The sequence below is a fragment of the Rhinolophus ferrumequinum genome, chromosome 2, assembly GCF_004115265.2.
Source record: "Rhinolophus ferrumequinum isolate MPI-CBG mRhiFer1 chromosome 2, mRhiFer1_v1.p, whole genome shotgun sequence".
Taxonomy (NCBI): domain Eukaryota; kingdom Metazoa; phylum Chordata; class Mammalia; order Chiroptera; family Rhinolophidae; genus Rhinolophus; species Rhinolophus ferrumequinum.
Genome location: NC_046285.1, coordinates 79536764 through 79557926, shown reverse-complemented (window position 1 = coordinate 79557926; position 21163 = coordinate 79536764). Strand labels below are relative to the sequence as shown.

Here is a 21163-nt window from a genome sequence, read left to right as displayed (position 1 = left end):
GTTCAGCTTTAAGAAAAAAGCAAATCACTGTTAAATGTCTTTTTTGAACTGCTTTCATTTACATTAGGCTAGTCAATCTTAATAAAATTATTTCTCGTGTTTGAGGTTTACATATGGAAAAGTGCTCAAAAGTAATTACTTTTGTTTTCCAAGCATGTCATTTAAAAAATTCTTATATTCACAGCTTGATCCCTTTAACTCTATTCTTAGATTCATTTTTAATCTGATTCTGTCTAAAACTAAATTGTGGCTCTATGATATTGAACAGCTTAAATGTCTCAGTAGTGACATGGTCATTGATTTTATATATCTGTCCAGACTAGTAAACTTGAAACAAAAACAGTGAGGGCCCAGCACTAAAACTGTGCATTCACTTCCAAAGAATGAGCTTTTATTATTACAATAAGATGAATTTTTCTTTTAAATTAAGAAATCTTCAAGATTCCGGATTCTAAGGAATGCTCTTAATTGATGGTATATATAAAAAAAAAAAACCCTTTCAGATCTTGTGGACTTATTGGAAAAGTGGCACTTGCCTACATTAGGTGGGCAAAACCCAGTCTACGGAAAATTCACCTATATTGGAGAACCCTAGTTCCTCAAAATATTAACTGGAGTTTCAGTTAAAAAAAAAATGGCAGTGGAAATTTTCTATAACTAGGCATTTCCCAATCTTACTTGACCACAAACCCTTTTTCCAAATGACAAGAACATCTCATAGAATTTATGCTCTATAATACTTTGGTAAAGGTTATTATAATTGATTCTGAAATAAAAATGACTGAGGCCTGTGACCAAACCACTTCAACTTCTTAAGACAGTCAGTGCTGAGAAATATACCTACTGAAGACTGTAATCTTTTACCTTGAGATTAATTTCTAAAAATAATTGGTGACACAGAATAACATATTAATAAAAACTCACATCATACTCTACAAATCCTACCAATTCAGTGTTATTTATGTATGTCACATTTTACTCCACAAAGAATGTACCACACTTATAACATGAATATAAATGGCAAAATATGAAGAGGAAATCAAACAAAAAATAAATTGAATTAGAAAACCGAGGCCATATTAAAGTAGAAACATAAAAATGGGTAGGGGTTGGGGGGAGGAGCCAGCACAAGCATTATAACTAAACTTTAAATTTAGTTCTGAGCTCCCCAGCAACCAAAGCAAAAAGAGATACATGGCCATTTACATAATTACCATGATGAAAAGAAGAAAACTTTAACAGATCCATAAGAAAACCAACCAAGGCTTTTTTTTTTTTTCTGAATTCTAAAACAAATAATTCAAAAGGGAGCATTTCATACGAGACATAAGGCTTACGACCATTTTCCAAATGCAATAACAAATTTATGTGGCTAATTTTTATAGCATTGCCAGTGATAAAGCTCACGGACAAATGTTAAATATTACAAAGTTAATGGGTTCCATTTGTCTTTGACTAATTCAGGAAGACAAGTTACAAATCTAATAAAGTCATGATAACCCTAAGACAAATTAGCTTTTTACTTCACCATTTTCAGAATCAAACTAACAGGCAAGAAAAGATTATGTGCGTTTTTTTTGGTCAAATAATAATAGCCAACACTTATATAACTCACGCCAAGCAATAGTCTCAGCCCTTTATAAGTATTCATTCGTGTAATCTTTACAACAATTCTATGCGGTAGGTATTATTTTACCCTTTATTTTACAGATGAGGAAATGCAGATCCAGAGATTAAGTGCCCACGGTCACATGGCAGTACTAGCATGTTTACTGTCACTAGCAATCGAAGCCAACTTTTCCATGTGGATGGGTGGGAGGAATGGGACCAGCTTAGGCAGCAGAGGGGGGAACACTACTCCTGTCAGTCTACAGAATCAGAGTACTCACATAATTTATTATCTTTGCATCCCTAGAGCTGGAGAAGGGGCACTGTATCATCAGTCAAGGTCCAACCAGAAAAAGAAACCACTCAGTATTTATACCAGAGGGAATTAAATTAAATACAAGAAATTGAGTACACAGGAAGAGCTAAGAAGCCCCAGGAAATGGAGAAGCAGCCCAGAGATCAGCAACAGTGGGTAGGGAACAGTGTTCTTATGGGAAGGCTAGAGGCTGGGGTTACCCATAGCAGACCTCCCATGGGAGCCCATCGAAGAGCTGCCAGACCTCCCAGGCTTTACCCACCTCCAAACTCCTGCTGCCTGAACACTGCCAGAATCCTGAGAGCAGAGGAATGTTCACACCCTGTAGGGATCAGCCTTCCTGTGATAAAGGTCAGAGCTATAAAGGTTGAAGACTGGATCTAAAAGCAAAACGCCCAAGACTGACCTAGGTAGTAACAGTAGAAATGTGAACATTCTGTTTTCCAGTAGCTGAAGCATATGAGCCTCAGGAGGTAAATCACCCGGTAACTAAAGGCTTGTTCTCTAAATTCCTGGTCACTACAACATGGGGGAAGCCCTCTTTTCGCATGAAAACACACATAGATAAAACACCTCATTCTGCTGTAGCGAAACCATGGAATTGTTACTCAAGAGAGGAGTATACGATGAAAATATTAACAGATTCATACACTTAGGTTATTAAATTAATTCCATAGAAACGCACACAGCACCTATTGTGTACAAGTTGCCATGGCAGAGGTTCCTGCGTGTGGCCATGGCATTCGGAATCCTATAAGCTGCCCATAGGGCACCCCCAACTCTCATCAGCTCTTTTTGTCCCAGCTGAGCCCCACACGTTATGGTGAGAGGCCTCTCCCATGAAACGATGAATGGAGAATGCGTCCTGTGCCTTATGTTCAGCAGGATCAACCTTGCTGCTGGAGGTAAGAAGAGTGACCAGCAGTGAATTGGGACTATGAGAAAGATGGCACGCTGACAGGACATTTGAGAACTTGGCCTCATGAATTTCTAATAGAGCACAGGCAGGCAGGGAAGACCTGCATTCAAGCAACCACACAGCAGTGGGTGGGGACAGAACGTGGGTCCAGGGAACCTCAGGTGAGCCTCCCAAAGTAGTCCAAAGAGGGTCAGTGCACAAGTGATGGGGAACCACGGTTCCACAGAAGCACAGACACAGCCTACTTCTGTGAACCGAGTTCTAGAAACCCTAAGATTAAGATATATACATAACCACTTGAAATATGAGGTAGAAAATGAGAATTACCACAAATGTAAACAGTACTAAGGGCATTCCGAGAAGGGAGAAAGAAATGACTTCTAGTTGGAAAGGTGGGTTTGGGATGTGTAATACAACAATTTAAAAAGGAGGTGACATTGGACTCGCATCTCGTATGGTTTTGACCTATAGAGATGGGGAAAGAGAATTCCTGGGAGAAGGAACAGCAAAAGGGAAATCCAAGCAGAAGGGTTGGCAGCTGTATCAGGTAGCCCTTTATTGAAGCAAAGGGTGCAGAAAGAAAAGGGGTCCAAAATAAAGACAAGGAAGATAAGATTACACCCAAAAGACCCTTTTAAAATTCATAGTTGGGTAAATCTACAAGGAAAATTGTTACGGGAAATTTGGGCTATATTCATAATCTTTAAAGGCAAGTGTCTTAGAAGACAGTTATTCCATGTCCTCTAACATTAGAAGTAGGAGGCTGGTGGATGGACCACCGCCCTACCCAGGGACTAACGGCCGGCTCAGTCACTGCCACTAGTCCTGTTGTCCTGTAACTATAAATTCACAGGCAAGATGCGGAGCTAGAAAGGCACCTCACACTCCATGCAGGGGCACAGAGAACATTAGGAAGAAGGTATTAACCAATTTTTCCTTGTAATGAAAGGGAGGCAAAGAGTACATTACTAGTTTCAAGTTTAAATAATGCAGTGTAAAAATGTTTCACCTTATAAAATTATTTCATCTTATGAAGTAATTTCATGCTGTATGACTTTTCTGCCAATATGAGCATTTGGCTGGTATGTCAGCCTACTGACAAGTATATTCTAACTTCAACAATCTGACCACTTAAAAGGCACGAGTGAGAAAGAAATTCATTTAACTTATATAACTGGAATGCTAATTTCAGATCTTCTTAGCCTCACTAAATATGTCTCATAATATGTATGGTTTGTTTTTTTTATATCTCCAGCAATAAAATTTGCCATGAGAAATTAACTGATAAATTGTTCCAAAGCAAAACTTACATATAGAATGCTAAGGCACTGATAAATAATATTGTATATTCATTTTGTGTTTTAGAACCCAATATATCCTTATTTTCCCAAGCACATACCATTAGTATATTGAACATTAGATGGCTTAGTTCATGGATAAAGAAAGTAATGTAATGAAGGAGGGGAATTTTTTTCTTTTTTTGGCAGAAATGCATACAAAAATAGCTGGCCTGTCACATCATTACCTAAAATATTATTAATGGGTTACCAAAAGTGGCCACAAAAGTGACAGAAATATAAGCTTCATTTCCTCAGAATAATCTCGTGTTTGTTGTCTAGAATAGGGTCCAGCTCAGCTCTCAGCCAGTTTGCTCACAATTGGCCCCTCAACACATCAGTTGTCAGAGGGAAAACAAATGCTTCCCCCACTGACTGGACCCAGCCCCAGTCAGGGAGCAAGTGAGATGCTTCCCACCCTTTTTAACTAAACTGGGATCCACAAGCCTTGGATTACACTTTCAGCACCGCCACCAATTTGTTCTGTTGTTTGCGTGTTTTAACCTCTCTTCACCTGGAGGAAGGAATAATAATCAATTCATCTCACAGGAATGTAGTGAGGAGGAAAGAAAACAGTGCATGCGGAAGTGCTTTGAAAAGCTGAAAGGACAAATACAAATGTAGATACTGTTTTCACAAGAGCCAGAAAATATTCAACCTTTTGTTTCTAACTTCAAGCATGGGAGAAAGATTTCTACTTCCTTTTGTGCCTAATTTGAACAAAAGACACAAACCATCTCACTTGGACTTTTCTCTAGTTCAAGTATTTGGAGAAGGCTTTAGTCAGCAAGCTGCCAATTCCTAATGTTGAACGGAAATCCAAGTTCCACTCCAAGTCAGGGGTGGAAAGAACAAGAAACATTTCTGGAGCTTTCCAGGTCTCGAAGAGGAAATTGAGCAGGACTGCAGAGGTAACTAAAATCATACAACCTGTGACAGACCTCTGCAGAGAACCAGGTTTGGTTTAAAACTGAACAACAGCGGGGGGGGGGGGGGGGGGGCTTGATTCTTCTTAAAGCTAACCTAGGAGAGAGTCTCAACTGTTGAGCTAGAAATTACATAGGTTTTGCCCCAAACATAAGAGATGACAAGTGAAGGGGTCCTCTTACCTCAGGAATTTGTCCCTGTGAAGTTTCCTCTGCCTGGAACACACCCTTCCTCTTTGCCTTATCCTCTCTTAAGGACAAGGACGTCCGGTGTAAGAACTCAGAGGACCCTTCACTTCTCCTTCATGATCATTGGTTATTGTTTAGCATTAGTGATTCACTAGTTTGACTGATTAGTGTCTGTTGTTCCCTCCCCCAATAAGCTCCCTGAGGGCAGGGCACGGTTTGATTTCATAGTATCCCCAGAAGAAAGCAGAATGCTCAGAGTGAGCCCTCATTAAACATTTATTAAATGGGTGATGAAAGAAATACGATCTGAAAAGAACTTCAAAGCAGATTATTTCAGATCACAAATCATTTCTAGGTGGGTACATTTATGCAAATATAGGCCATTTACAATAAAACCCTTAATTTACTGTTGCTCAGGGAGGACATGTTGCAAATAAAGGGAAACCATAAAACAAGGAGGTTAATAAATCAATTTTAATACCAACTTAGTAGGAGGGCCTATGCTTCACACCCCGAATAAGGTGTTCTTGTGGACTGGATGGCTTGTTTCCAAGGTCTCAACTGCTCATGTTTAGACATTTTGAAGAAGGGACATGAAAAGGACAGAGCTGTTGCTTCCCAGGCTTGAAGCCATAAGGAGATGAGGGAGAAATTCCCTGTGGACCAACTATCACATGGTAGGACAGAAAGCTGCATGATGGGGCTGCAGGCTTTCTCAAGCTGTCAGGACAGCTCCTAGAAGCACAGGTAAAACAGCAGCCAGGATCCTTGCTTTCTGTTTACTTTCTTCTGCTCTAAAAAGTTGAACAGTATGGCTTTTCACTCATTCATCTGAGTGCAAAAGAAGTGAGGAAGATAAAATTTTTAAAATATATATTATTCAAGCACTACAGCAACATAAAGCAGTTAATATTCTTAATTTTTATCAAGCTATACTCCAAGACACCATGCTTTTTGGATAAAAGTCAGTCCCTATACACCTTCCATCTGTTTTTTTCTCTTGCACACACTTATTTACACACAATTTGGTGCCAATTTCCAACAAAATGAAGTTCCTTTTTTATTTTTACATTGTGATCTTCCTTATCTTTCAATTATTCTACAGAACATATAATCAAATTCCATCTTCCTCACTAAGGGGCTTGAATTTACGACTTTCTGGGAGCTAAGTGTGCTCCATTCATTTGTGTGTTAAACAAATATAAAGAATAAGGATGCTGAGTAATGAAGATCATGTCTTTTCTGGGGCTTTTAAAGCTATAAAGTTTCTTTTCTTTCCTTCAAAGGTTGTACACAATAAATTACATTGCAAATAAAAATGAATTAAGTGAGGCTGAGAGATCAGAAAAGAAATAAAGGGGCGCCAGTTTCTGTAGAGGGTCTTTAATGGATGATGTTTTGGGGTTATCAGTTCAGAAAGAAAAAAAAAACAAATAAAAATCCATTCCATACTTATTCTAAAGACCTCATCCTTGTCTTTGTTTTCATAAGTAACTCTGCCGACGGTTTATTTTATAGAAGATCTATGTTGTTCTCCTGTGTCCTAAAAAAATCTAATCCTTAAGAGTAGACAGAAATTAAACAATTTAAATGCTGTTTAGTAATTTCAAAATAACAATATCAGGGCTCTTTCCCCTAAGTATCATCAACTGTACCACTCCCCCTGTACTTTTGCTATTGCTCCTATTACTACTCACAGAAACCCTAAAGGATCAGAATGAAAACCCAAAGAGGTCTTCATATTTTTCCAACGTTATACTTAAAGCCCATCTCAGGCTAGAACTGCCTTCATTCCTTAGAATGTTTGAAACTCATTAATTTTATTTTTCTTTTGGAAAAGTAAGAACAAGTCAAGATCAGAGAGGAAAGTGCATTTGTTTCCCTCTATGGAATCTCTCCTTGACTCCATTTCTTAGAAGCGGGGAGCGGGAGCGCAAACCTCAGTTTACCCCATGCTGGGGAAAGAGAAGTCATTTTTCTCTATAATGGTGAGCATCTAGCAGAGTTCCTTGAATATAGAAAACATTCGATGTAAGTTTGGCAAAAGAATGGGTGAATGAAAGAATAATACAATTATCGCTGTTTTAAAACGAATCATTTCCATCCTATTATTTTACTACAATTTGAAACCCTTTGTTACCAGGCTTTACACAATAGGTTTAAGAGAAATAGGCCCTACAGAGAAATAGGCCATGCCACAGAGAAATGTTGTGGCTTTTGGAGAGCTTAGAAAGAAGGACCTGTGCTCACCAAGCTTCACATGAAGCATCTCTTCTGAGTGACACTTAGGAGCTTCTCCATAAGGAGAACAGATTGTTTTGGAGTTTGAGGCAAAATAAGGTGTTCCCAACAGCAGAAATATTGTAAATGTTTTCATTTAGGCAAGGCAATGCCCTGCCCAAATCAAACCACCACCGTGATCCATAAAAGTATTAGGGAGATAAAATATGACTTACTCTGTGAGAAATCTTTGCTTTTATCTGACCTACAGTTGAATCTTGTCTCTTTGCTTTTACTTTTTTCTCTCAATGACTGTAGTATTCCCGTTTGGTTTCCTTATAGGGGTCCTAGTATTTAAAGGGTGAGGGAATGAATAAATCCTAATCCTAAAAAGATGATTGTTTCAGCATTAATAAAAGCGCAAGCTCCTTCCTGGCTTCCCCGTGGTGTCGCTCTAAGAGGCTGCTTAAGGCCACCGCCCAGATGCGCCAGCGGGTCAGGGGGTATGGTAACTCATCCCTCCCTTGGGTACTAAGGGGCTCTCTCAGGGAGTGGTGACTTCAAGGAAAGGTATTCTGCCCCATGTGCTAAGTAGAAGCACAGACTCCATCTAAAGGCAAACTTTGCAAATAAGAATAACCTTGAAAGAGACCCTTTGGATGCAGATCAATGCTCAGGAACGTTGCCAACCACTTACAACTCCCCTTTGACATTTCACCGATGTGTTATTTACATTGGAGGAGAAGCCTGCTATCCTGAAACCCAAATCCCTACTGTTTCTCGAGTGCAGTGGGGGCTTGTTGGATGAGTCACTGGGAAGATAGACGCCCCGTCTCCTCCACTTGGTTTACTCGGGTCACCTTCCCAGAAGGCTGGGGATACTTCTGTGGTGCTGCGCCCTGAACCTCTCCGGGGAATTCTCTTATCATTTCAGGAGGTCTCCGGTGGGGTGCCGGCTTCCCAGTCCCCTGGATGTGCCCAAAAACAGAACCATCCAGTGGTCCCCAACCCCCAAGCTCTGGGATGGCTGTGGCGCTGCGCTAGCCATTAATGGCCATCATCCATTTTTAATCAGAAAGATCACAAGAAGGATGGTAAGCGAATCCCAGTCGCAAGTCAATTTAAATAACATTCCTGGGGAAATCCAATCACTTAAAACTGAGACACCTACGCGAGCAACAGACCCCGCCCGTCTGGAGGGGAAAAGCGCGACGGCTGAATTAATCAAGATCAGGATGCTCCCGAGCTGTGCGCGGAGCGTTAACCCTTCCGGCCCCGTAGGGTGACAAGGGGGTCTTGGCAGAGCGCCGCCGGCCGGGGCCGAGATGCCCGCGGCAGCCCCGCGCACGATGCCTCTGCCATCTTGGGCGGCTCCGGCCGCCCTGCGCCTGGCCCCGGCGGCTGGGCGCGCGGGGTTAAGGTCAGAAGCTCAGGAAGCTGCTCGGGCTGCGAGGAGCGGCCGCCTCCCGCAGCCTCGGCGCGCCGCCGGCTCCTCCTTCCGCGCCAGCGAGGCCAAGTGAGGACTGCTCTGGCCGCAGGTAGCGGAGGCGCGGGGGCGGCGCGCTGGACCGAGCGGAGCGCCCCGGGAGGGGCCGGCGGACAGGACAGACGGATCCTCCAATCGCCCGCCCCAGACCTTAGTGACCGTCTGCGTCGGCCATGTGGGGATCCGGGGTCCCCGCCGAGGGCCTGTCGGTGGCACCGGCGCCGCCAGCGCTGCTGCCGCTGTTGCTGCTCCTGGCGCTGGCGGCGCCCTCGCGGGGCGGCGGGGACTGCGCGGAGCTGGCGTGCGGAGAGCGGGAGCGCTGCTGCGATGCGGCCAACGCCACGGCCGTGCGCTGCTGCAAGCTACCGCTGCACGCCTTCCTGGACAACGTGGGTTGGTTCGTCCGCAAGCTCTCGGGGCTGCTCATCCTGCTGGTGCTCTTCGCCATCGGCTACTTCCTGCAGCGTATCATCTGCCCCAGCCCCCGCAGGTACCCGCGCGGCCAGGCGAGGCCCGGGCAGGCGCGGCCAGGGCCGCCGGGGGGCGCCGGGCCGCCAGGAGCCGCGGGGCCGGACGACGACGACGACGACTCGCCCGCGCTGCTGCGGGACGAGGCGGCCGCCGGCTCGCAGGACTCACTGCTGGACAGTGGCAGCGGTGGTCGGGGCCGTGGGGGCGGCGGGCTCTCCGCCCCCTCCTGCGCCTCCGAGCACGAGCTGCGGGTAGTGTCGCCGGTCTTCCTGCAGCTGCCCAGCTACGAGGAGGTCAAGTACCTGCCGACCTATGAGGAGTCCATGCGCCTGCAGCAGCTCAGCCCCGGGGAGGTCGTGCTGCCTGTGTCGGTGCTCGGCCGCCCTCGAGGCGGCGGCGCTGGGGAGTCCGACGGCAGCGAGGGCCGCTTCCCGCTCATCTGAGCCCCCGGGTCCCCTCGAGGACCCCGCGGACAGAACTGGGCTGGGGGCTGCGGGTGGGACGCAACGGCTGGGGTGGCCGCGGCCACCACCAACTGCCTCAGACCAAGCCTGCCCCCACCCCGGCCTAATCGCCTATTACCTGGCCACTGGGTTGGGATCAAGCCCCACCCTGTACTTTTCTGCGATCTTAAGTTTCCCTACGTTTCATTCGGTTCAAGGAAACGTTAGGCACGCGCAGCAGGGGCGACAGCAGCCGACCGGTCCGGAGCGCAACGTCGAAGGACGGTCTTCGCCCTCAGATTGTGTTCACTCGTAAGTGCCTGCTTCCCGAATCACAAAGAACACGTGAGCCCTTTAGTGCGTCGGAGACGGACAGTATCCTTTAGGGAAAAGCGGGAAGGGATGCAGCTCCACTCCTTTCCCTCCAGGACAGAGAAGAGGGCCAGGAGCGGTAGGGGGACCGCAGCGGCTGGAGACGGCTGCGCCCGTGTCTGGGAAAGAAGCATGTAGGTATGACCTAACGCCTCCCTTGAGGAGGATCCCCAAAACCCCTCCGTGTCTTCCTGGCCAAGCGTAGTCACAACTGATGGCTCACAATTTGGTGGGGGATCCCCGTGATACCCAGTTAGTTGCTGTACCTATTCAAGATACAGGAATTACGTATATCTAAGGCCATATTCGTAATAAGGTACAGTTGGACTTTTGATTTTTCAATAACTGAGAAGATATTTATATTTGTCTTTTATTTTTATATTTTTACCATGTATTGAATGCATCAAGAGGGTATTTCTCCAATTAATGACAAGATAATTGTCTTATCACCCTTTTTAGGCCTTACTGGCCTGGAAATTGCCCACACTGTCATTGTTTTAAAAAATGGACATTATTTCATTTACAATGGGACAAAAAAGGCATGGTCAAACGAGAAAATGTGACATAAAAAACACGAAGGATATCTTATTTTCACTATTTGAGAAGAATATATATTATTTTTAGTACTGTGGCATAATATATCTTTTTATAGTAATAACTATGCATTATATAGTCTAGGTCTTAATTGTATCATTTACCACATAGTTACATGTAAAAATGATTAATACATATACGCCTACCATGAAGCATGATGTCATGCACTTTCCCCTCCATTTTTCATTTGGAATACATTCACAACATGCTACAAAACAGAAGAAATTGTTGTGACTTGGAACTTTTAAACCCATAGTTGTGCAGTAATATACTACAGAAGGATACAGTCAACCTATTTTAAGAAAAAAAAATGTCATTGTAACAGTTCTGCAATTCTATGAAATGTCCTTTAAGCAAATGGTAATATGAAATATTAACACATATGTATAATGTACATATGCATATTGTCTATGTACAATATATACATTGTGTACCATATAATTATTACAGTTTATGATTATCATGAAAGGAAAACAGAAAAGGTTTCCTTGCTTAAGGAATGATGAGTATTACATTAAGAAAGATTATACACATGGACTTCACATGTGTATCTCAAAATGTTCTTATACCTGAAAAAGTCTGGCAATTCTAAGAAATCGTAAAATACCTGAATTGTATTAGAAGAAAATGATTTGGTTACCTTAAACTTTTAAAAGCTGGTTGAAAAAGTCTGATAGTTCTAAGAAATCTTAAAATGTCTCAATTGTAATAGAAGAGAATGGTTTACTCTAAACTTTTAAAAACTAATGACCCTGTCATTAAAATCATTTGAAGTGTATTAAAACAGAAAAACTTTAAAATCTTTCTCTGTGCAAATTATATAAGATGTATGACTATATGGTAGTGTATTAAAACTTGAAATGTGTATCTTTGTCATTTAAAAGCAATTTTAAGCTGTGAATTGGCAAAAGCACCAGGAGTTAAGACTATCAATTGAGTATGATACAAGATTTAATGAAATCACATTATATTGTATAATTGCATATATTAATATTACTCAAACACTAAAATTTTATTGATATGTGGTATCAATATCACCCACCATTCAAACAAACCGGAAAATGGCCATATTCTTTTAAATGATTTATCCTTGGAGAGTACACTGTTTTAGACATTTCTTAAAATTCACCCATATCTGAAACATCAATATAAATATCTAAATACTAGTATATCAAGAACCAGAAGTTCTTGATTACTGTCAGTTGGGTTGATTGTCCTACAAGTTGTTGGTTCTAATATCTTGAGCTTTACAAGAAAATCTTGCAAAAATACACTTATAATATGGACCAAGTATGTTTCCTTTGTATCAACTATGGAACATCTCTTTCCCTAAAATTCAGAATTTCCATAATATAACACCATTCACGCAATGAGGTTCTCTTGAATTTTAAAACTGCAACAAATTTTACATTTGTTTCTTTCCCTATACATCATACAAGCCTTTATTCACATCTCTCAGTTTAATAAAAATGAGTTTGACTGTACTTTGGTTTTTTTCTTGCAGTTCATTGATTTACCAGGCACAATTTGTTCAGGCATAATTTTGTGGGGAAAAACATCCTCAAGAACTATTTGTATTAGTGATAAATGAACATGTGTCATGGTAATACACACACATACAGAACAAACCATGTTAATACACACAGGACCTATATATTCATGAGGCTAGATAGCATACCTGGGTAGCAACATTTGTAAAGCACTAAGGCCAGTATCTACCTGAGTGTTCAGGTTTACAGGTTTCGCCTGGAAGTTATTTATCCCATAGAACTAGTAGAAAATAGAAATGTAGAAAAGTTATTAATGTAGAAAATAGTTACACACATATATTTATATAGTCTGTGACTGATAATTTTTGCAAGGCTGCTACGTAAGTACCCATTTTAACCAAACCCACCTGAGAGTGCCAGGTTCTCCAGTACTAACCAAGCCTTTGCTCCTGGTTTTCAGTTATCAATGTAATTCACATATTAAAACATTTCAAGCATATTTTATTTCCACTGACTTCTCATGTGTAGGGAAATAGTAGTCCTGGATATGTGAGAAAACGATTGATTTTCTAAATCACATATATATCATATATATATGATCACCAGTTGCTTAAAAGCAATTTGTTATTGGCATTCAATATCATAACCAAGGGGAAAATGTCTTCTAGAGATAGAATGATAGTTTTAAGAGGCCTTTAATTGCCACATTACAAATGTGTGCTTCAACCATGGGAAATGGCATTGGCAATTATGCCAAAGGGCATGAGGTGTACTATATAAGGAAAACAAGATTCAATTGTAAAAGCCAAAGGGAATATTAAGGAAATGGCTCCAACAGTTTAAAAGGCAATGTGATAAGTAATCTCCTTTATGTATACAGTTTCTCTCAAGTGGAATTAATAAAGGCATCAATTCAGAGCTGAAACGGGTATGTTATAAACATGAAATGTGGTCTTCAGATTTCTACAGTATTCTGCATTGACTTTTGTAAAAATTTCATGAATCATAATTCATTTGGATTTCCAGACTGAGAGAAACAGTGATGAGTTGTTTTATTTTGAGCACCCCAGCACTAACCATTTCTCCAAAAGTGTAAGTTGCAGGCAGCCAATCAGTAATAGAATATTTGGCAAGTTTTTATCTGACCTTCACTAGTTTACAATTTACTTTTTCATTCTCCTTTCATTCACTGGTAAAAAAGCTAATAACTGGTAGGCTGAGGTATTTTATCAAAGAATGAATTGGCAACCATTATTGCAGTCACATTCTAGTTGTACTGGGAAGTAAAGACCCTATGCCCTTTTGCCTTTGCAGACAAAACCTTATTTGAGCCTCTAGACCTCAAAGATAGCTTGATTTACCATTGATTGTTGTATCTTTTGCTTTCTTATGGATTTTCTGCACAGGCTCCTCTTCTACTTCCTCTGTATATGGTATTCTGTTTTACTGAGTAGACTAGAAGATACCTCTAACTTTACATTTGTTTTATTTTAGATGATCATGAAGAATCCCCAACTTGTTTAAGATTTTATCTTAAAGATGTTTAAGATTTTATCTGAGGAACCGTCAGTGGTTTTACCTTCTACTTCTTTGTTGGCTGTATTTGTTTCGTCTAACAAAGAATTAGAATCTTACGGATTTATTCCTGTTTTAATATAGGTTTGTGTGAATTTTCTCTTGTGTATTGACCAAAGATTTTACCAAATCAAATCAAAATTGATTTTGATTATTTTTCCAGGGTCTTAAAAGTATCTTCATTTGTAGATTTAATTTTTTTCTTGCAAATTCTTCATTCATTTGTAACCTTTCTCCATGTGAATAACCCGTTGAACCAGCCAAGCTATCAGATTCCTATAGATGTATACCAGTTTTACTTCTTCCCCTGATGTGACACTGTTTCACGGCTTCTTCACCTTTCAAATTTTTATCTTGGAAGCTCTTCACAGTATTCTTTGCGTCTTTATTTGAATCTTTTCTGTTTATGTAGCAACTGAGACTCTGAATTCTTTACTTTCGTCTTTACTTGCATGTTATATGTTTGACTAAGCAAATGTTTAGATTCTTGAAAATCTCTCGTTTCTTAGGGCAGATCTTGTTCTTTGACACTCTATTTTGTATGTTCTTTGGCCACCCATCTTCAGTTTCAGAGACATTCGTTTTGGATTCATATTCACAAGGATTACAAGAGAAGTTTTTTTGACTGAGATCTTCTGGTCCATCTTTAATTTTTTCCGAAGTAAATATTTCTTCAAATCCACTATAGTCACCTTCCAGACTTCATATCTTTTGTTTAGATTCTGCCATAAGTGTGTGAGTTCCAAGAAGTCTTCAATTGCATTTTGCTTTTTTCTTGATGGTTTCAATAAAGTAGTAATAAATGTTGGCTTCAGGGTTTCTTCTGGTGTTTTAAAAAAATTTGTATGACCTACATCTTTTTGATTGAAAAATGTGTACACTCTGTTTATGTTCTACTATTTTTTCTATTACTTGGTTTTCTTGGTTTTCACATCTTTTATTACAGATACTTTAGGTGTTTCTTGTAATTTATCTGAAATAGCTGATTCCTTACTAAAGGTTTCCTGTGAGTTCATTTTTAGAATTTGAAGTTGCCATAAATCTTATAATATGTGCCAAATCATCTATGGGATACACCTTAGGAATTTTCTTAAGTTTCTTTATACCTGTAGGATTTTCTGTTCATTCACGTCTCTGCTTTGGGGTTGTCATGAGGTTCCTGACACCTGTCAAGTCTTCTACTTAAGTTTCCCTTTTCTTTAGGTGTTTTGTTTGTGGGTGCTTGTCGGGTCTTCTATGGGTTCAGTCTCAGTCTTTTCCACAGAAGTTCTTGATTACTGTCAGTTGGGCTAATTCACATATCTCCCTGGGAGCTTCTCCGAGTTTCTTGTTGATTGTCTTATCTTCTGGGTCCACAACTTCCTCTTGGGTCTTAACACTGATTCTGCCTTTTCTTTGTGTCCTAAACAATCTCTCAATACCTGTGAGATTTTCACCTTTTCCACATTTCCACTTGGGAGCTATGGAGTTCTGATTGCTTTCTCTCTGTAGTTGTATTGCTTGCTTCAGTTTTTTTAGAAGCTCTTTGATGCCTGTCATATTTTCTTCCACAGAGTCTACATTTTTCCTCAGTTGTCTCCAACAGTCTTCTGAATATTCTTGGATTTTCTTGTGGTTCTGGTTTGTGCTTTGGACTGTACCTAAGATCTCTGCGCCTATCCCCACCATTTATTTATTCCTCTGGTTCTTTTGGTGTTTACAGGACTAGCTGATAGCTGCCAGGTCTTCCAAGTGTTCCGGTTTTACTTTAGATGTTCTCAGCAGCCTCTTGATGCCTGTTAGACTTTCTGCTGGTTCTGGATTCTGCTTTCAAGTGTTCCTAAGCTTTCTGTGGACTTCTCATCATTTATTTGTTCCTCTGGTTCTTTTGTTATTTATAAGAAACTCAGATAGCTGCCAGGTCTTCCATGAGCTCTGGTTGTATTTTAGGTGTCCTCAGTGTTCATGTGAGTTTTTGCTAGGCCTTGTTTGTGCTTTGGTGTGCTTCTAAGCTTTCTATAGAAATGATTGCCCTTTTATTTGTTCCTATTTCTTTTGGTGTTTGTGGGGATTTTCTGATACCTGCCAAATCTTCCAAAGGTTCTGCATTTTCTTCAGCTGTTTTCACCAGTCTCTTGAAGACTGGTGAAACAGTCTCTTGAAGACTAATAATTAATCTTATTAGTTATTTGACCATAAGCAAGTTGCTTAACTTCTCTAAGCTTATTTTTTCATTTATAAAGTGGGGAGAGTACCTACCTCGGATGGTTGAAATGAATGTTAAGGTAATGTATAAAAATCACTTGACACTATGCCTGGGACATAAAAGTGTATTTCAAGTGCCAGTGTACACATATTGATTGACACTGGGTTCTTCGTGTGAAATTCAGATAAACTTGTGGAAACTCAAAAACTTTTCCAGTTGATCATGGGCATTAATGATTTGAATTAAGAATAAAAACACTTTTAGGAAAAACAAAAATTTACTTAAAAAAGAAAAACCTGTCAGCTGGTCTTGATGACTGGTTTTGGTTGAGGTGATATACTGTGGAAGAAAGCCTGGGTAGAAAAAGAGAAATTGGGTTTGGGCAGGAAAGAAAGGACTAGGAATGGCTGACTAACTGAAGTGGAAAGGCTTACTCTTGATGTTGGGGAGTAAGTATAGTTGGAGAAAGATAAGAAAGATAGGACACTGGAGTAGGACATTGGAAACTGGATCTTGAGATTTCATAGACAGAAGCTTTGGGAGAGGACAGGGGTGAAGCAGTGTCCTTAGAAGCGGGGCCTGGAGAACGGACATTAGGGCTGTAGGAATAGAAGCGGGTATAGGCTGCTGAAGGAATAACAGTTGAGGTAGAGGAGGGCTAATCAAGCAATAAGGAAAAAATGCATCGGCCCAATGGACACTGAAACCCACCTCAGGTATGGTGGAAATGACTCTGCTATAAAGACTTTCATATAAATATTTCTGATTTTTAACCTGAAGAAGAGACAACCAAGGGAAAATAACTGTCATCAAATATTTAAAAGGCAAACTTGTGGAATTGGAATTAATCTTATTTTATAGGATTCTAGAAGATAAAACTTAAAGGAAAAAAAAACCCTACAAATACATCAATTAATTATCCCATCCATCCATCCATCCACTCATCCATGCACCTACTCATCCAGCCACTAAGCCATTCTTTAATTTACACAGAAACAGAAATGAGGTAATTTACAAAAAGGACACACAAAACAAGACCCTCAGGAAGTAAATGAAGAAACCAAGGCAAAGGGGAAAAGCAAAGTTCGAAAAAAGAAGGCCATACCTTAGTTCCGAGCTTTAGAGGAGGAAATACAAAGAAAGAAGCAGATCAGTTAAAAGATTCAGTGTTTGTAAATAAAAACCAGACCAGCTGCTTGAGAGAAGCACAAATCTTCCTGATACTGAGATCTAGGAGAAGCTTCTCCTGTGAGTTCTTGTGAAGAAGAAACTATCATGTCAAGAATAACATATTCGACCATCTTTACACTAAATACATTCCATAGGGCTTCTAAAGATGAGATCCTCAGTATAGACAAATGGCATAACATTGTAAGCTCACTACAATTTTTCAAGGGGTCGAAATAGTAGTACAGGAACTCTTAATTCCTGATTCTTTGGTCCAATCCCCAAACAGGTTATATTCTAGAGGAATGGATGACTATACAACTTTCAAATTATTCTCCTAAAATGTCATTTCTCTAAATCCTTTAAAAACCATTTTGTTGCTTTTACAAATTACAGAAGTGATATTTAAACACACACACTGACCCGAAAGATTCGTACAAAAAACTTAGAATAAACAAATTCTTTCAAGTCACAGGACACAAACTCAATATACAAAAATCAGTTGTGTTTCTATATGCCGTGTTTCCCCGAAAATAAGACCTAGCCGGACAATCAGCTCTAATGCATCTTTTGGAGCAAAAACTAATATAAGATCCGGTATTATATTTTATTATACCTGGTCTTATAGTAAAATAAGACTGGGTCTTATATTAATTTTTGCTCCAAAAGACACATTAGAGCTGATTGTCCGGCGAGGTCTTATTTTCGGGGAAACAGTATTAATAACAAACTATCAGAAAGAGAAATTAAGAAAACAATCCCATTTACAATTGCATCAAAAATAATAAAATATGTAGGAATAAATTTAACAAAAGAAGTGGAAGACCTGTACATTTGAAAATTACTAACAGAATAGATCTTAGAATTTCTCATCACAATAAAAATAAAATTCTGTAACCATGTGTGATGACAGATGTTAATGAGACTTATTGTAGTGATCATTCACAATATATACATATATCAAATCATGTTGTACAGCTAAAACTAATATAATGTTATATATCAAATGTATAAGACCAGGTTTTATATTATACTAAGACCAGGTCTTATATTAATTTTTGCTCCAAAAGACACATTAGAGCTGATTGGGGAAATCAGCTCTATTTTTGGGGAAACATGGTAAAACCACTTTCCAAGGAGCAGTGGGTAGTACAGATTGTGGGACCATGTTGCCAAGTCTCCTGACCCCAGATACCCTGCATATTAGGGCGGTGATTCCAGTTGAATTGCCTAATCTCCCCGTGCCTTAATTTCTTCTTCTGAAAAGGAAGCTAAAAGTAGTACATCAAGGGGTAAAACTTGTAGAGCCTGGCACCCAGTAAAGACTATATATGAGGTGGCTGGCACTGTCACTGTAAATGATTTGAGGAGAGGAAGGGTCAAAACTGACTTTAAGGCCATGAAAAAGTTTTCTGCATTGAGCTTTGAGGAGCCCCTGAATTCCAAAATATGTCAGAAACAGACTTTTAGGAGTTATCAAAGCCTTAAAAGGTACATAGCCTTGATTCAGAGGTTAGATTCCCCACTGAGAATCTATCCCATGAAAATACTCAAAGTCCAAGCAAAGATCTGATTACAGAAAACCCGTCAAAGCACTGCTATAATGGTGAGATATTGAAAACTAAATTATCCAATAGGAGGGCACTGATTAAATAAATTCTCCATCCATACGAAGAGATAGCCTACAGCCTTTAAAATAGAAAACATCTGTTAATATGGAAATATGTTTATGATATAATGTCATTAAGTGAAAAGAACCAGTAATAAAACCTTATTACAATATAAATACACATACACATACACACACCCACACTCGAGAAAATTACATTTTAAAATCCATCTTTTATGCCACTACACTGAGATACTCCAACAAATGAATAGAACCTGGGGAGGCCGGTTGGCTCAGTGGTTAGAACGCAGTGCTCATAACACCAAGGTCGCTGGTTCAATTTCCACATGGGCCAGTGAGCTGCTGCGCCCTCAACTAGATTGAAAACAACGACCTGACCTGGAGTTGGGCTGCACCCCCCCATAACTAAATTGAAAACAACTACCTGACATGGAGCTGATGGGTCCTGGAAAACCACACTGTTCCCCAATATTCCCCAATAAAACAAAAAATTAAAAAATGTATAGAACCCTTCAATCTTTTCTTGCTTAAATTTTCAATTACTCAGGTAATAACAAATACATCTTCCTTTTTAAAAAGAAAACATTACAACAAAGGTCCCCTCTAACACCTGACCCTCCTCTAATTTGAGAGTTAAACCTTGTGTGGTATCCTTCTAGAATATTCTCTGAATATTTTTACTGCATATAGATGTATTCACAGTAAATATATACTATATAGTAGTTTTGTACCTAATGCTTTTGTTTCCATGCAATTTTATCACACGCATAGCTGCAAGTAACCACCACCACAGAGCTCCCTGATGCCACTCTATATAGAGAGCCTTAGAACCTCAATCCTCTTTCTCTCACTAGTCCTCAACCCAAGGCAACCACTAATCTGTTGTCCCTCTCTAGATTTTATTTCAAGAATTTAACCCTCTACCACGTTATAAACATTAATATCTATGAGATTACATTCGAGCATTTAATGCTAGACAGGTGGAGTGTCTTGGCTTGCAAACTAGTTTATTAGGTTGGTGCAAAAGTAATTGCGGTTTAAAAGGTTGAAATTGCAAAAAGCGCAATTACTTTTGCACCAACCTAATATTTTCTTGTACAAGTAAACATTTGTCACTATCTAAACAAATGAGCTCTCTGGTACAGTCCTAGTTGACTTGAGAACAAGAAAATATACTTTAGGTAGATGTGTTATTGCTCCTGGAGTGAGGCACTTTAAACTGTTTTGGTGATAATACTCCCAAAATGGAGACAGGTTTACAACCACTTTATACTTGCCTTTGTTGACTGGCCAAATAGTTCTCCAGGTAGTCCACCGAAAGAGCCGTTTATTCCGGGAAAAGGAAAAAAAAAAAAAGCCACCAAGAAGGTTGTGAACACACACCTGCCGGCGAAGCTCCAACCAGCTGCCAACATGCAAAAAAAGCCCCATTCCAAGATGGTGTCTCTGTTTATTAGCATCCCTCCCTCAGAAGTTACCAAAGTTTAACAGGAAGTCAGGACTAGAGAGTTAACAAGGGGCCCAGCTCCACCCCATAGTCCTCCCAGCTCTATGGTTAGTCATCTTAAGATGCCAGTTCACTTTTATCACCTTACTGCCATAGAATTCTAAACTGTTTTCCCAATTAAAAATTTTTTATGTGAACGTTGCTTTATAGTAGGAGAGTATTAGAAGATAGTTTTCAATAATCTAGAACATCTGGAAATATTTGAAAAGTTGAATTGCTCTAAATTGTTTTGGGATGGTTATTTTGAAATGGTCTATTTTAGAAATCACTACATTTTAAAAAGTATGCAAAGTACATGGTAAGCAAAGTGCATTGTGACCCATTGGGTTGCAAATGTCCAGGCAATGATGTCCAGCAGCTCAAGCCACGTTGTAGGGACAGAGTAGCTTTAGAGTAAAGCTGGAAGAATGAAAAATGACTTTGTTAGAAGTTATATAATCTCTAACAGGTTGTGAAATCTCTAGAAGTTGTGAAAATCTTATATTCTGGCCCAAAAGTCATTAACCACTAAGCAGAAAATACAAAAGATATACAGGTTGTGGGCAAGGAGAAGATAATGATGGGTCTTTCCAAGAGTTACTTCATCACCTTCTGTTTGGTTTCTGCAGATGTGTTTAAAGAAATTCTGACAAGTGATTCTGCTGCAGTTCTACCTGCAGATCTGCACGTAAAATCTGCAGAATAAAAATTCATGTATTTTTATTACTGCATATCACTTTTATGATGTG

At 39.9% G+C, this 21163-nt stretch overlaps 1 protein-coding gene across 1 annotated transcript; it reads left to right on the top strand.

Moving 5' to 3' along the window:
* Positions 1-9035: 9035 nt before the first annotated feature.
* On the top strand, positions 9036-13897 carry C2H3orf80 (chromosome 2 C3orf80 homolog). Its single transcript, XM_033091915.1, has one exon. It carries the CDS (start codon positions 9175-9177, stop codon positions 9913-9915), a length of 741 nt encoding a protein of 246 aa, XP_032947806.1. The 5' UTR covers positions 9036-9174; the 3' UTR covers positions 9916-13897.
* The last annotated feature ends 7266 nt before the right edge of the window (positions 13898-21163 follow it).

Coding starts and splice junctions, on each gene's coding strand:
- C2H3orf80 (XM_033091915.1), top strand. CDS start 9,175: ATGTGGGGATCCGGGGTCCCCGCCGAGGGCCTGTCGGTGGCACCGGCG.